This window comes from Salvelinus namaycush, chromosome 26 (assembly GCF_016432855.1).
Source record: "Salvelinus namaycush isolate Seneca chromosome 26, SaNama_1.0, whole genome shotgun sequence".
Lineage (NCBI taxonomy): Eukaryota > Metazoa > Chordata > Actinopteri > Salmoniformes > Salmonidae > Salvelinus > Salvelinus namaycush.
This window is the reverse complement of record NC_052332.1, coordinates 3,575,141-3,591,840: the sequence shown is the minus strand read 5'-3', so window position 1 is coordinate 3,591,840 and position 16,700 is coordinate 3,575,141. Positions and strand designations below refer to the sequence as shown.

The 16,700-nt window shown below is 44.5% G+C and overlaps 1 protein-coding gene and 1 long non-coding RNA gene across 2 annotated transcripts in view; one reads left to right on the top strand and one right to left on the bottom strand.

The window, feature by feature from the left end:
* The window catches only part of LOC120020909 (mitogen-activated protein kinase kinase kinase 1-like), a 115,799-nt gene that overhangs the window by 33,772 nt on the left and 65,327 nt on the right, over positions 1 to 16,700 (bottom strand). Inside the window, exons 6-9 of the mRNA XM_038964532.1 lie at positions 15,758 to 15,909; positions 14,668 to 14,789; positions 11,043 to 11,124; positions 65 to 254 (exon numbers count right to left, since the gene is read on the bottom strand). Of these exons, the coding sequence (XP_038820460.1) occupies positions 65 to 254; positions 11,043 to 11,124; positions 14,668 to 14,789; positions 15,758 to 15,909 (546 nt within the window). The remainder of the gene's footprint in view (positions 1 to 64; positions 255 to 11,042; positions 11,125 to 14,667; positions 14,790 to 15,757; positions 15,910 to 16,700) is intronic.
* LOC120020910 lies at positions 6,417 to 16,294 on the top strand. Its single transcript, XR_005472473.1, has 3 exons — positions 6,417 to 6,486; positions 14,315 to 14,475; positions 15,776 to 16,294. It is a non-coding gene; the product is annotated as an uncharacterized LOC120020910 (long non-coding RNA).

Here is a 16,700-nt window from a genome sequence, read left to right as displayed (position 1 = left end):
ATGTGTTTGATCCAGGTCTGGTCCACATTATTCGACCCCACATCTATCTTTCCACCCCTCTCACCTTGATCCAGGGCTCGGCCAGTTCTTTGTAGGTCAGGGGGACCTGCTGGACCCCGAATTGGGGCAGGGTGAAGTCCCCATCCTGGGACGATGACCAGCCTCTGGAGTCCCCCTCGCTGTGGGACGATGATGACGCCTGGGGATGACCCACCGCTGCAGCGTTCTCAATAGAGACAGAGGAGGGGTCATGGCTGCCGAGAAAGATGCCAAAGTCAGTCAGTGAGGTTTTAGCAACTTTTGGGGGACTTTTGAAAATGGTGGCAGTAGAGTCAAGGTTTGAATTGTACATTTGAGTATTAGCATTTTCATGTTTTGAGCAACTGATATTACAAATAGCCTTGGTCAAGAATATGCTGATACAGGCATGGCCAGGAATATAGTTCTCCAAACAGGATGACATGGGGGGAATTTAGTCAAAGGAGAGGGCGGGTAAAATTCCCTTTTCTGAAGACAGCAGGCACCAAACTGGTGAAAAAATCCTAATCCCTTCTTTCGAAACTCTGTCCTACCTGTTGGATTGGCACAAGGGTCATGTGACATTGCAGATCATTATCATAATTGCGGTTCGACATTTTTCAGCCAAAAACAAGGGGTTACAGTTTCAGTGCAGGGAGGAAGCGGAGGGGGTAACACAGACCCTTTCTGATTGTATTCATGTCTTGAGGGGGAAAAAACAACAAGAAATGGGCTTCTATCATTTCATTCCCAGGCAGACGCACAAAACAGGGGCTGGTGTCTGGCTGTCTAGCTCATCTAACCGAGCTGTGGAGAGGATCCAGTTCACGACAAACCTACGAGCGCACACACAAACGCAGACGCGCACAATCGCGCATAAACGTGCATAAACACACACACACTCACACACAGAGAGCCAAGGCACCAGCATGGGCCCTGGGTAAGCCCTGATGAGCATTCTACCTTACCCTGTGGTACTTAAAGTTCAAAGATATTATTGAGGCTAGTGTATTTAGAATATATGCATGTACTTATGGTACGGCATGAGCTCATTCAGTGGTATGCAATATTATATATTTCTTGTTAACAAACTATTGCTTTGGCAAGTCCATTAGGACAACTACTTTGTGCATGACACAAGTAATTTTTCCAACAATTGTTTACAGACAGAGTATTTCACTTATAATTCACTGTATCACAATTCCAGTGGTCAGAAGTTTACATACACTAAGTTGACTGTGCCTTTAAACAGCTTGAAAATTCCAGAAAATTATGTCATGGCTTGAGAAGCTTCTGATAGGCTAATTGACATAATTTGAGTCAATTGGAGGTGTACCTGTGGATGTATTGTAGACCTCCACAAGTCTGGTTCATCCTTGGGAGCAATTTCCAAACGCCTGAAGGTACCACGTACCTGTACCTGTACAAACAATAGTACGCAAATATAAACACCATGGTACCACGCAGCCGTCATGCCGCTCAGGAAGGAGACACGTTCTGTCTCTTAGGGTTGAACGTAATTTGGTGCGAAAAGTGCAAATCAGTCCCAGAAAACAGCAAAGGACCATGTGAAGATGCTGGAGAAAACAGGTACAAAAGTATCTATATCCACAGTAAAACAAGTCCTATATCGACATAACCTGAGAGGCCGCTCAGCAAGGAAGAAGCCACTGCTCCAAAACCGCCATAAAAAAGCCAGACTACGGTTTGCAACTGCACATGGGGACAAAGATTGTACTTTTTGGAGAAATGTCCTCTGGTCTGATGAAACAAAAATAGAACTGTTTGGCCATAATGACCATCATTATATTAGGAGGAAAAAGGGGGAGACTTGCAAGCCAAAGAACACCATCCCAACCGTGAAGCATGGGGGTGGTAGCATCATGTTTGGGGGTGCTTTACTGCAGGAGGGACTGGTGCACTTCACAAAATAGATGGCATCATGAGGTAGGAAAATTATGTGGATATATTGAAGCAACATCTCAAGACATTAGTCAGGAAGTTAAAGCTTGGTCGCAAATGGGTCTTCCAAATGGACAATGACCCCAAGCATACTTCCAGAGGTGTGGCAAAATGGCTTAAGGACAACACAGTCAAGTTATTGGAGTGGCCATCACAAAGCCCTGACCTCAATCCTATAGAAAATGTGTGGGCAGATCTGAAAAAGTGTGTGCGAGCAAGAAGGCCTACAAACCTGATTCAGTTACACCAGCTCTGTCAGGAGGAATGGGCCAAAATTCAACCAACTTATTGTGGGAAGGTTGTGGAAGGCTACCCAAAACATTTGACCCAAGTTAAACAATTTAAAGGCCACGCTACCAAATACTAATTGAGTGTATATAAACTTCTGACCCACTGGGAATGTGATGAAATAAATAAAAGCTGAAATAAATAATTCTCTCTACTATTATTCTGACATTTCACATTCTTAAAACAAAGTGGTGATCCTAACTGACCTAAGACAGGGAATTTTTACTAGGATTAAATGTCAGGAATTGTGAAAAACGGACTTTAAATGTGTTTTGCTAAGGTGTATGTAAACTTCCGACTTCAACTGTATATAATGTTTTACAGTGGCTGGCTACATATCCCAGGAGTGGTGGTTTAGGTGGCAATTGCTCTGCGTCTGACCGCATGGCACTACAAAGGGTAGTGCGTACGGCCCAGTACATCACTGGGGCTAAGCTGCCTGCCATCCAGGACCTCTACACCAGGCGGTGTCAGAGGAAGGCCCTAAAAATTGTCAAAGACCCCAGCCACCCCAGTCATAGACTGTTCTCTCTACTACCGCGTGGCAAGTGTTACAGGAGTGCCAAGTCTAGGACAAAAAGGCTTCTCAACAGTTTTTACCCCCAAGCCACAAGACTCCTGAACAGGTAATCAAATGGCTACCCGGACTATTTGCACTGTGAGCCCCCCACCGCAACCCCTCTTTTACGCTGATGCTACTCTCTGTTTATCATATATGCATAGTCACTTTAACTATACATTCATGTACATACTTCCTCAATTGGGCCGACCAACCAGTGCTCCCGCACATTGGCTACCCGGACTATCTGCATTGTGTCCCACCCACCACCCGCCAACCCCTCTTTAACGCTACTGCTACTCTCTGTTCATCATATATGCATAGTCACTTTAACCATATCGACATGTACATACTACCTCAATCAGCCTGACTAACCGGTGTCTGTATGTAGCCTCGCTACTTTTATAGCCTGTCTTTTTACTGTTATTTTTCTTTCTTTACCTACCTATTGTTCTCCTAATACCTTGTTTGCACTATTGGTAAGTAAGCATTTCACTGTAAGGTGAACAATACCTGTTGTATTCGGCGCACATGACAAATAAACTTTGATTTGATTTGTGTCTTTCATCTCTTGGCTGTAAGGATTGAGAATTAAGAGGTCTCTAATAGTGGTGTGGGGGGTCTAATTTGGGGCCTGATTCCTGAATTCCTACCCTGGGCTCAGTTGTTGGCTTTTATTAGATGTTACCGGATGGCCGCCGTTTTGCTCCGACACAACTTTGCTACTTCGTGAAATGTATCCGCTATAATTTTTTTAAACTGGCAAGTACTGTTTAACACCATAGTACCCTCCAAGCTCATCATTAAGCTCAGGGGGGGGCCTGGGTCTGAACCCCACCTTGTGCAACTGGTTCCTGGACTTCCTGACGGGCCAGCCCACTGGTGAAATAATGGTTAAATAAAAAAATGCAAAAATAAAATAAGCATAGAGAGACAACAGTCCATCAAGACATGAAGGTCAGTCAATTCGGGAACATTTCAGGAACTTTTAACGTTTCTTCAAGTGCAGTCGCAAAAACAACGAGGAGCATGATGTAACTGTCTCTCATGAGGACCGCCACAGGAAAGGAAGACCCAGAGTTACATCTCCTGCAGAGGATAAGTTCATTAGAGTTACCAGCCTCAGAAAGTGCACCCCAAATAAATGCTTCACAGAGTTCAGGTAACAGACACATCTCAACATCAACTGTTCAGAGGAGACTGCGTGAATCAGGACTTCATTTTTATTTATTTCACTTTTATTTAACCAGGTAGGCCAGTTGAGAACAGGTTCTCATTTACAACTGCGACCTGGCCAAGATATAAAGCAAAGCCGTGAGACAAAAACAACAACACAGAGTTACACATAAACAAACGTACAGTCAATAACACAAAATAAAATAAAAATCGAAAACTCTATGTACAGTGTGTGCAAATGTAGAAGAGTAGGGAGGTAGGCAATAAATAGGCCATAGAGGCAAAATAATTACAATTTAGCATTAAAACTGGAGGGATAGATGTGCACATCAGTGCAAGTAGAAATACTGGGGTGCAAAAGAACAAGAGGGTAAGTAATAATATGGGGATGAGGTAGTTGGGTGTGCAATTTACAGATTGGCTGTGTACAGGTACAGTGATCGGTAAGCTGCTCTGACAGCTGATGCTTAAAGTTAGTGAGGGAGATGTAAGACTCCAGCTTCAGAGATGTTTGCAATTAGTTCCAGTTATTGGCAGCAGAGAACTGGAAGGAAAGGCGGCCAAAGGAAGGAGTTGGCTTTGGGGATGACCAGTGCAATATACCTGCTGGAGCGTGTGCTATGGGTGGGTGTTGCTATGGTGACCAGTGAGCTGAGATAAGGCGGGGCTTTACCTAGCAAAGACTTATAGATGACCTGGAGTCAGTGGGTTTGGCGACGGATAAGTAGTGAGGGCCAGCCAACGAGAGCATACAGGTCGCAGTGGTGGGTAGTATATGGGGCTTTGGTGACAAAAAGGATGGCACTGTGATAGCCTCCAACACTCTACTCAGCAAACTGGATGTAGTCTATTTTGTAAATGACATTGCCGAAATCAAGGATTGGTAGGATAGTCAATTTCACAAGGGTATGTTTGGCGGCATGAGTGAAGGAGGCTTTGTTGCGAAATAGGAAGCCGATTCTATATTTAATTTAATATTGGAGAAGCTTACTGTGAGTCTGGAAGGACAGTTTACAGTCTAACCAGACACCTAGGTATTTGTAGTTGTCCACATATTCTAGGTCAGAACCGTCCAGAGTAGTGATGTTAGTCGGGCGAGAGGGTTCGGGCAGCAATCAGTTGAAGAGCATGCACTTATTTAAAAGCAGTTGTAGGCAAGTTGCTGCAGGGGATGCTGAGATGTAGGGGTAGGGGTAGGGGTAGCCAGGTGGAAAGCATGGCCAGCCGTGGAAAAATGCTTATTGAAATAATCGATTATCGTAGATTTATCGGTGGTGACAGTGTTTCCTATCCTCAGTGCAGTGGGCAGCTGGGAGGAGGTGCTCTTATTCTCCTTGGACTTTACAGTGTCCCAAAACCTTTTGGAATTAGTGGTACAGGAATCACATTTCTGTTTGAAGAAGCTAGCCTTAGCTTTCCTAACTGACTGAGTATATTGGTTCCTGACTTCCCTGAAAAGTTTCATATTGCAGGGGCTATTCGATGCTAATGCAGGATGTTTTTGTGCTGGTCAATGGCAGTCAAGTCTGGGATGAACCAAGGGCTATATCTGTTCTTAGTTCTACATTTTTTTGGAAGGGGCATGCTTTTTTAAGATGGAGAGGAAAGCACTTTTGAAGAGCAACCAGGCATCCTCTAATGACGGGATGAGGTCAATATCCTTCCAGGAAACCCGGGCCAGGTAGATTAGAAAGGCCTGCTCCCTGAAGTGTTTTAGGGAGCGTTTGACAGTGATGAGGGGTGGTCGTTTGACCGTGGACCCATTACGCACCCAGGCAATGAGGCAGTGATCGCTGAGATCCTGGTTGAAGACAGCAGAGGTGTATTTAGAGGGCAAATTGGTCAGGATGATATCTAAGAGGGTGCCCATGTTTACGGATTTAGGGTTGTACCTGGTAGGTTCCTTGATAATTTGTGTGAGATTGAGGGCATCTAGCTTAGATTGTAAAACAGCAGGGTGTTATGCATGTCCCAGTTTAGGTCACCTAACAGTACGAACTCTGAAGATAGATGGGAGGCGATCAATTCACATATGGTGTCCAGGGCACAGCTGGGGGATGAATGGGGTCTATAACAAGCGGCAACGGTGAGAGACTTGTTTCTGGAAAGGTGGACTTTTAAAAGTACAAGCACCCAGGGTCTGAATACTTATGTACATGTGATATTTAAGCCTTTTATTTTTAATAACTTTGCTAAAAAAAATGTTTTTCGCTTTGTCATTAAGGGGGTATTGTCTGTAGATTGATGAGAAAAAAAAGATTTAATCAATTTTAGAATAGGGCTGTAACTTAACAAAATGTGGAAAAAGTCAAGGGGTCTGAATACTTTCCGAACGCACTGTACAGGTCAGGCTAGTCTGGTGTTCTACGCTTTACGACACTACTCTTTGGCCACAAAAGCAAACATGCCCTTGAATGAGTCAGTGTGTCCAAACGTTTGACTGATACTGGACGTTCTCTTCTTCTGGTTGATTATGCCATGTGGTGAGTTACACACTTGGTTTTCCTGTTTTTCTTCTTCACACTTTACAAATCACAATAAAGAGCACCATAATGACAGTCACTTTTTGGGAGGCTAGACCGTCGAGACATTCACCTAACCTTGTGTTATGTGTCGTGGCCGTTCAACGAGGACTTTTCTGCTATGGTAAATGGGTGAGAATGGCTGTCCAGCTGTAGACAACAAGGCTAGACCTTCGAGACATTAACCTCATCGACATAACAAGGTTGTAAATGGTCATGTGTGGTGTCCTTTCAATGGAGACCTCCGTGCTTTGGTACATGGGTGAGTGTCCAGCTGTAGACACTAAGAGCAGACCCCCAATACATTAACCTCATCTAGGCAGCTCATGTACAAAGTTTACTGAGTGACTGATTCAAAACAGTAACATTTTCTGCCACAAGTAAAAATAACTAGACAAATATATTTGCAGACCTTTTAGATATTTATTTACCATCACAAGAGGAAATGTAAAAAGTGTGATGAAATAAGAGAAAAAACACAAAAGTAAACACTTTTGTATAAAAGTATAAAAAAACGGCACATAAAATTTTTTGCCCCACTACCCTAAAGTATGAATAAGGAAACAAAGCACAGAGCAACAGTTTTTGAGCTCCCGAGTGGCGCAGCGGTCTAAGGCACTGCACCTCAGTGTTAGAGGCGTCACTACAGACACCCTGGTTCGAATCCAGGCTGTATCACAACCGACCGTGATTGGGAGTCCCATAGGGCGGCGCACAATTGGGCCAGCATCATCTGGGTTTGGCTGATGTAGACTGTCATTGCAAATAAGAATGTGTTCTTAACAGACTTGCCTAGTTAAATAAAGGTTAAATAAATAAAAACGGGGTGAGACAAACGGGAGGTTGTTGATCAGCAGGAATAGACATCATCCATGGTACCATGATGTCGTAGGCGGCCTTTGCTGTACACTGCTGCTGTTTCTGTAACTCCTACTGCCGTTTCTTTAAGTCATCCACCTGCTGCATAATGTCAGTGTCCGAAGGATCCTCAGCTGTCTTCCTTTTTCAGCCATTGGAGCTTGATCGGGGATATAGGTTTGAGGTTGATGGAGTTGCAGGGCAGAGAGCACGGGTGCGCCTGGACGGTGGGATGGGTGTTGGTGAGAAGGGCCTGGGTGTTGGGGAGAGGGGCCTGAGAGGTGATGAACCAGGTCGGGGAGATGATGAATCAAGGGGCGATGAACCACCTGTAGATTGGCCCTCAGGGCTCAGCTCCGTCTCTGGACTGTCCAAAACACCACCACCCTCCAACACCTACAAGCAGATGGTGAATACATTATAATACAATACAAGCAGATGGTAAATACATTAGAATACAATGCAAGCAATCTTAAAACATCTCCATTGGCTCCTTTGAGTTAAAATGTTTACCCAAAATAACTGATTTCATAAACATCTCAATCTAATTAACACACACAACACACTGTCTGTTTCCAGATGTTTGAACTAGCCCTGTTAATCATTATGATGACAACACAGGCACTGAATATTTGCCACTCACAATTTCTCCCTGATTTTACATGTTCTAACTGGGTCTGCTAAACATAAGATCCCAAACACACACACTGTACAAATAGACTTGGATGTATGACGGGTACATACCGTATCTGGCATATTGGTGTCTGTCTGACGATGTTTCACATGAACACCGAGCCAATCCTGTTGTCTGACAAACGGTGGGACACACACACCAGTGGCAGCCCCACTCCTCATCTCCTTCACCCTTTTCAGATTGTGAACATACTGGTCACCGAATCCTTTTCAATGTTTCTTTGACATCAGTATTGGTGTTCAAATTTCGTGATGTCTCCCTCCAGCTGTCGTCTTTTGCATGCTTGTCCAAATACAACCCCATCGAAAGGGTTGTAAAGGTTCTCTTATTGTCTCGCCAGCTCGCACAGACGCTCCTCAAAACTGGACAGACATAATTACGCAGAGAAAATCTCGAAATAAAAAGCACAAAAAAGGAAGCTTGAGAGTAGTAGAAGCAAAGTAGAAGAATGTCCATTGGTTCTGAGTTTATACCAGAAATGATACTGGAAAATATGTGATGTAGACACAGGGGCAGGACTTCCGTTGCAAAACTCACTTAGTACTGCCCCTCAGTCGTCGCAAGGAATGATGTGTCGGGTCTCAATTTCCAGGTAGAAAAAAACTGTGTCAAATGACGAAGTGTATAACAACGAGCCCCCCCTTTTGTAATAGAAAACGACATTGCAACACTGCACTACGCTCCGTCAGCACTGTTAGCGTTTTGTCTGTAGACCCCTATAGTCCCCTTCTGTACTCCCTGTTCACCCACGACTGCGTGGCCAGGCACGACTCCAACACCATCATCTAGTTTGCTGACGACACGACGGTGGTAGGCCTGATCACCGGCGACGATGAGACAGCCTGCAGGGAGGAGGTCAGTGGACTGGCAGTATGGCGCAGGAACAACAACCTTTCCCTCAACGTCAGTAAGACCAAGGAGCTGATTGTGCACTACAAGAAATGACTAAGCTCTCAACCCGCTCCACTGCAACCCCTCCACTGCAGCCCATGGAGTGGGTCGAGAGCTCAGTCGTTAAGAAGGCGTGACAGCACCTCTTCCCCTTCAGGTGGTTGAAAAGGTTTGGCATGGGCCCTCAAATCCTCAAAATATTCTACAGCTGTACCATGGAGAGCATCTCGACTGGCTGCATCACCGCTTGATATGGCAATAGCACCACCCTCGATCGCATGGCGCTACAGAGGGTGGTGCGTCAGCCCAGTACATCAATGGGGCAGAGCTCGCTGCTATTCAGGACCTCTAAATCGGGCAGTGTGAAAGGAAAGCCTGGAAAATCGTTAAAAGACTCCAGCCACCCAAGCCATAGACTGTTCTCTCTGCTTCCGCACAGAAAGCTGTACCGGTGCATCAAGTCTGACACCAACAGGCTCCCGAACAGCTTCTATCCCCAAGCCATAAGACCACTAAATAGCTAACAAATGGCTACACAGACTGAGTTGACCGTTTGCCCCATCTCTATGCACACTCACAGGGCCCTACACTTACGTACACTGATGCTCCAACACACACACAAACAATCACTTCGTAATTTGCTCACACACACACATACATTTATACCGACTCTACACACACACAAACACACCAACTCACACACAATCAGACTTGCTACCTGTCCCAGACCTGCTGTTTTCAACTCTCTAGAGACCGCAGGAGCGGTAGAGATACTCTTAATGATCGGCTATGAAAAGCCAACTGACATTTACTCCTGAGGTGCTGACTTGCTACACCCTCGATAACTACTGTGATTAATATTATTTGACCATGCTGGTCATTTATGAACATTTGAACATCTTGGCCATGTTCTGTATAATCTCCACCCGGCACAGCCAGAAGAGGACTGGCCACCCCTCATAGCCTGGTTCCTCTCTAGGTTTCTTCCTAGGTTTTGGCCTTTCTAGGGAGTTTTTCCTAGCCACCGTGCTTCTACACCTGCATTGCTTGCTGTTGGGGGTTTTAGGCTGGGTTTCTGTACAGCACTTCGAGATATTAGCTGATGTACGACGGGCTATATAAATACATTTGATTTGATATATGCTGCTGCTACTCTGGTTATCGTATATCCTGATGCCTAGTCATCTTACCCCTCTACATAATGTATCTACCGCTATCACTCCAGTATCCCTGCACATTGTAAACATGGTACTGGAACTGACAGACCCTAAACTTACTTACTTTTTCGTGTTCTTATTTCATATTTTTATTTCTCATGCGTTTTTGTTCTACCTTATGTTATTTTTAGTATTATATTGTTATTGATTATTTTATTGTAGGGTTTAGAGCTTCCAAGAAAGGTATTTCACTGTACTTATGCACGTGACATTAAAACTTGAATGGAAATGGCACACTGTTCACTAAGCCCTGTGTGGGCTAACATGATATAGCCTAGACTAGCGCTCTGCTAACATGCTAATGTAATGGCTATGGCACACCGTTAGCCCTGTGTGGCCTAGCCTACTATAGCCTAGCGCACCGTTAACATACTAATGTAGTAGCTAATGACACACTGTTATCTATGTCAGGCATAGTCTAATATACCTTATCTCACCGCTAAACACTCAAGGCTCTTTCCTGTCTCTAGGCTACTGTGCGCCATTGACGTAGCCTACAATAAATACATCACAGGTTTGAGTGCATTTCCACACGAAATGCTCTAGTTTAAATCATTAACACTTTGTGAGCATACAGTATAAATAGCTTATAAACCATTTAATAGTTAGCTAACTTTAAGTTAACCATAACTCGCATTCAGCTCGCATGAGATTTGCAAAGCTGAAAAGCTGTTCTGACGTCTCAGACTGAGGCAGATGTTTCCTTTCCTCCCAGAAACAAATATAGTGAAGCCGCTTCCCCCGCCTTTCACACAACAATACCAGATACCAGCTGGTAGGCTGCTGAATTCATCCCCCACTCCAGGAGTCTTGACCAGGAGTTCCTAGATCCTAGACTGCGTACATTTTAAAATTACCTGTAAAAATCATCGGACTTCCACTTGGCTCTACAGAGGGGGCAAATGAGCGTCTCGTGGTTCTGCCGGCATTCTTCAGCCCCTGTGAGACACAGACAGAGAGACAGACAAAATTAGCTCTACCCCCAGTTTAGATAGGGGACAATGCACCGACTGGCTGTCAAGGAAGTCAAGGCTCCGATAAAATTTAGCAAAAATTAGACTGGAGTTTATAGAGAGAAGAGAAGGGCCAGGGCCTCGGAATGAACATATCAGACTTCTATCGAGGGGGCTGTATAGTGCCGGAAGTGTGTGTGTGTGTGTGTGTGTGTGTGTGTGTGTGTGTGTGTGTGTGTGTGTGTGTGTGTGTGTGTGTGTGTGTGTGTGTGTGTGTGTGTGTGTGTGTGTGTGTGTGCAGGGGGAAATGGAACAGGAGTACCTGGAGGGGTGCATTGCATGTGCGTGTGTGTATGTGTGTAAGGTGAATGCCCTATGCACTGTTTAACCTGAAGGAGGGAAACGAGGTACAACACAGCTATGGGGAGTTTGCACACTAGTGCCCTCTACAGAAGGACATTAGAATCATGCCTGCAAGGCCAATGAACACCTTGTCTCACCGGAAGCCCCGCCTTCCACAGATGATAAACCCGAGGCACATATTAATTCCTTTAATTCTTCACCAAACCCAGAACTGGGTGGCGTGGGGCCGAACAGGTGTTGTACCTCATTTGCATCCCTCAGTGAACAGTAGTTGTATGAGGTAGCCACATGGAATGCATTTCAATTAACACGTGTGCCTTGTGAAAAGTTAATTTGTGGAATTTCTTTCCTTCTTAATGCGTTTGAGCCAATCAGTTGTGTTGTGACAAGGTAGAGGTGGTATTCAGAATATAGACCTATTTGGTAAAATACCAAGTCCATATTATGGCAAGAACAGCTAAAATAAGCAAAGAGAAATGACAGTCCATCATTACTTTAAGACATGAAGGTCAGCCAATCTGGAGAATTTCAAAAACTTTGAAAGTTTCTTCTAGTGCAGTTGCAAAAACCATCAAGAGCTATGATGAAACTGGCTCTCATGAGGACCACCACAGGAAAGGAAGACCCAGAGTTACCTCTGCCGCAGAGGATAAATTCATTAGAGTTAGCAGCCTCAGATAAATGCCAAAATAAATGCTTCACAGAGTTCAAGTAACAGACACATCTCAAGATCAACTGTTCAGAGGAGACTGCGTGAATCAGGCCTTCATGGTTGAATTGCTGCAAAGAAACTAAAAGACACCTATAAGAAGAGACTTGCTTGGACCAAGAAACACGAGCAATGGACATTAGACCAGTGGAAATCTGTCCTTTTGAGATTTTTGGTTCCAACCGCCATGTCTTTGTGAGACGCAGCGTAGGTGAACGGATGATCTCTTCATGTGGTTCCCACCGTGAAGCATGGAGGAGGAGGAGGTGCGGTGGTTTGGGGGTGCTTTGCTGGTGACACTGTCAGTGATTTATTTAAAATTCAAGGCACAATTAACCAGCATGGCTACCACAGCATTCTGCAGCGATACACCATCCCATCTGGTTTGCGCTTAGTGGGACTATCATCTGTTTTTCAATAGGACAATGACCCAACACACTTCAAGGCTGGCTGTGTAAAGGGTATTTGACCAAGAAAGAGAGTGAGAGTGCTGCATCAGATGACCTGGCCTCCACAATCACCCAACGTCAACCCAATTGAGATGGTTTGGGATGAGTTGGACCGTAGAGTGAAGTAGCCAACAAGTGCTCAGCATATGTGGGAAATCCTTCAAGACTTTTGGAAAAGCATTCCAGATGAAGCTGGTTGAGAGAATGCCAAGAGTTTGCAAAGCTGCCATCAAGTCAAAGGGTGGCTACTTTGAAGAATCTCATTTATAAAATATATTTTGATTTGTTTAACACATTTTTTGTTACTACATTATTCCATATGTGTTATTTCATAATGTTGATGTCTTCACTATTATTCTACAATGTAGAAAATAGTAAAAATAAAGAAAAATCCTAGAATGAGTAGGTTTGTCCAAACTTTTGACTGGTACTGTGTATGGAGCATAATGTATTTACAGTTTAATTCAGATTTTCAAGTACTGGTGACAAATCATGAAATCCGATTATTGCATAGATTGTAATTGCTATGGACACCTATGATGTGAGTAAAATACTTTTTTGAAGGTTGCACTGATTATGATGAGCTAATGCTAAGCTATTTGCCATCTATGTGTGGCGCAATGTTTGTTGACATTATACAATGCATTCTGGGTGTCAGACCAAAGATTTTATAACGAGGTGAAGAAATGGTTCACTCATCTTTCGAGTAAACTTCCGGAAGTGAATGAAGGGAAGTGACTGATCATAGACGACACACCCCCTTCAAAATGCATACTGCAAACAGGCCAAACTCATCTTGTCTCCTATTCTCATCTTTGGTTGACGCGAAAAAACAAACATTGTGGCGCGCACAAACTACCCATCGTCGGATTACTTTAGATTTTTAGAAAGTGCTTTATTCAATTATTTAGATCAATGATGAGCTCACCCGTGATGTGATGAATTGTAAATAGTAATTGCTATTAGCTAATTCATATTGTAGTTTCTGTCAGCCGAGAGTTCTCTAAATATGACCGCTTGTGTTATGTCAATCTTTCCTCCGTTAGTGCTAATACTAATGTAGCCTACATTTTCCATTTGGATGATTGTGTTATGCTGTCGCTACTTCTGTGAATGTCTGAACACTGCATCCAAAAATAAACTGGTCACATTCAGGACATAACTTTGTAAGGACTGTGTTTGTGCAAAATGTTCCTGTGAAAAAAACAGTGTGGCCAGCTCAAACGCTGACTGCTGGGTCAATCAAAACTGGACGTTCTAAATAAGCGTTCTAATCACATTGGTTTGAGCGTACGCTGTAAGGACCACTGTAGAATGATCACACCCTTTTGTTGGTACGTGTCAAACGGTTAAGAGGAGATGACCACTCCACTCAAATGTCAGTGTCAACTCTCTGATATGAACTGAAGCCATGTGTCTCATGTTCCCTCTCATCCATTGGCACATTGAATGTTTACTTTTCAAGCATTGTGAGTAGCCCTGTCAATTTTCTCTCATTACTGTATGTAGAGTCAATCACATAATCACACAATCACATTATTACAAATCAATGTGATTTCAAACCTTGCTTGGACTCGCTCATTCTTAGCTCTTTTGTCTAACTGTGTTGTTGTTTTTGTCTTCCAATTCAAATCCTGTCCTGCCCTCGGTGGAAGAGTTGAGCTCTTCTCCAACACCATCCGTCCATGATGAGCCTGTCCTGCACTGAAGCCTCTGAACACCTCAAGCCTGTCCTGCACTGAAGTCAAGCCGTTGAACATCTCAACCCGTGCCTCATACCCTCCTTTTATCACTGCTGTGATCCCTTCCCAACACTGTAAGTGGCCCTCATTCACACTCCCATAATATGTTACTATAAATATCTGTATTAAATGTTTTAGGTTAAAATAGTTTGAAACACACTTTGTCGTCTTTGTGCGGTCCACGCCTATACCGTGGGTCTCGCATTCTCCTCAATTTGTCAAGTCACCAGCCTCCACCGTTTTTGATAGTGTAGAGTTGTACTCACAAATGGACATGCAGTGGTGGTGCAGCTTGTTCCTGCAGCCCTCCTCACACACAGTCAGACTCTCCTCGTCCAGCATGTCCAATAGACAGATAGGACACATCTGCTCCTCCTCATCCTTCAGACTACTGACAGAGAGGGGGGGAGAGAGGGAAAGATGGATAGAGAGAGAGAAATCGATTAAGGGAAAGAAAGAGGGATGAAGAAGACATGGGAGATAGGGACAAAGGGAGAAAGAGCGAGAGAGAGCGAGAGAGAGCACAAAAGAGCGCGAGAGAGAGCACGAGAGAGAGCGCGGTGAGAGAGGTACAGGGGAGAGAAATATTAAGAGACAGAGAGACGGAAAAAGAAAGATAAGATACAAATAAAGGAAAAATTTGCCAGTAACATTTTTGGTTCTCCAAAGAATCAGTGTTCTGTTAATGTACACATCTAAACATCTATCAAAACATGTATCAAAATACAACTTGGGGCCTCCCGGGTGGCGCAGTGGTCTAGGGCACTGCATCGCAGTGCTAACTGCGCCACCAGAGTCTCTGGGTTCGCGCCCAGGCTCTGTCGCAGCCGGCCGCGACCGGGAGGTCCGTGGGGCGACGCACAATTGGGCTAGCGTCGTCCGGGTTAGGGAGGGTTTGGCCGGTAGGGATATCCTTGTCTCATCGCGCTCCAGCGACTCCTGTGGCGGGCCGGGCGCAGTGCGCGCTAACCAAGGGGGCCAGGTGCACGGTGTTTCCTCCGACACATTGGTGCGGCTGGCTTCCGGGTTGGAGGCGCGCTGTGTTAAAGAAGCAGTGCGGCTTGGTTGGGTTGTGCTTCGGAGGACGCATGGCTTTCGACCTTCGTCTCTCCCGAGCCCGCACGGGAGTTGTAGCGATGAGACAAGATAGTAATTACTAGCGATTGGATACCACGAAAATTGGGGAGAAAAGGGGATAAAAATTTAAAAAAAAAAATTTAAAAAAAAAAATTACAACTTGGACGTATTCAAGGGCCTTCTGGCAAAATAGGTTTTACAGTACAACATCTAAACCTGGTGTATCTGTGTGCTTTGTGTGCGATTGACTGTTCATGTGCGTGCGTGTGTCTACTCTACCTGCTCTCGTTGCTGGAGGCGCTGGAGGTGCTGGATGGACAGGGCGTGTGGGGGTTAGACATGCGCAACACAAACTTCTGGATGGTGTTGCGCGATGGCGCCTTGATGCGCGAACTGCGGCGATTGTGATACTTCTGGAACAAGCTCTCCACCTGGACGACGTGGAGACAATGATACAGTTAGATGCTGATCTTGGGTCAGTTTAGCATTTCCCCCACTTGTGATTAAGGCTAGGATTGGGGCAGAGGAAGATGATCCTAGATCTGTCCTTAGGGAAACATCACCCCGGAGCCAGTTTACCATAGAGGTCAACCTTAACCATCATGAAGTATCTACGTATATCTAACGTGCAAGTCACTGAAAGTTATCCTCAATGTAAATGGACATATGTGACCCGATTCAGGAAACTAGACGTATGTCACAAGTCATGACTTCACACAAGAGCCGTTTGTTATTTTGTTTTTATCAAAATGCATTTTTTGGGCAGAAATGCCTTCTCGAACATGTGAACTTTCATGTGCCGTAATAACAAACTTGTATGCCATTTGTAAATACGAATAAAATTGCTAAATTACGAGCCTTGTTGGTTAAGCCACAGAAAAAGTCAGCAACCTTCCCACTAGCCATGATTGGCTGGGGCTAATGAGTGGGCTGGACATGCTGAGAGAGGAGAGAGGATTGGTCTGCCTTTTAGAGGACTTTTGTCTATTTGAGCTGGTCAGTCTGTTGGTAATCCTGTCGAACACAGCTTTAAAAAAATGTATTGTGTAGTGGAGCTGCATTGCTAAGTGTCCACTCTCTGGAGGATCAAGTTTTGAAATCAGTGGAATTAGAGTTGGAAAGCTAAAGAGATGGAGAAAACCGGAGTACATCTTCAAACTAAGGGAAACTGTGGCATGGCATCCATGACAGGGAGACGCGTCCATCATTCATGATGATGTAT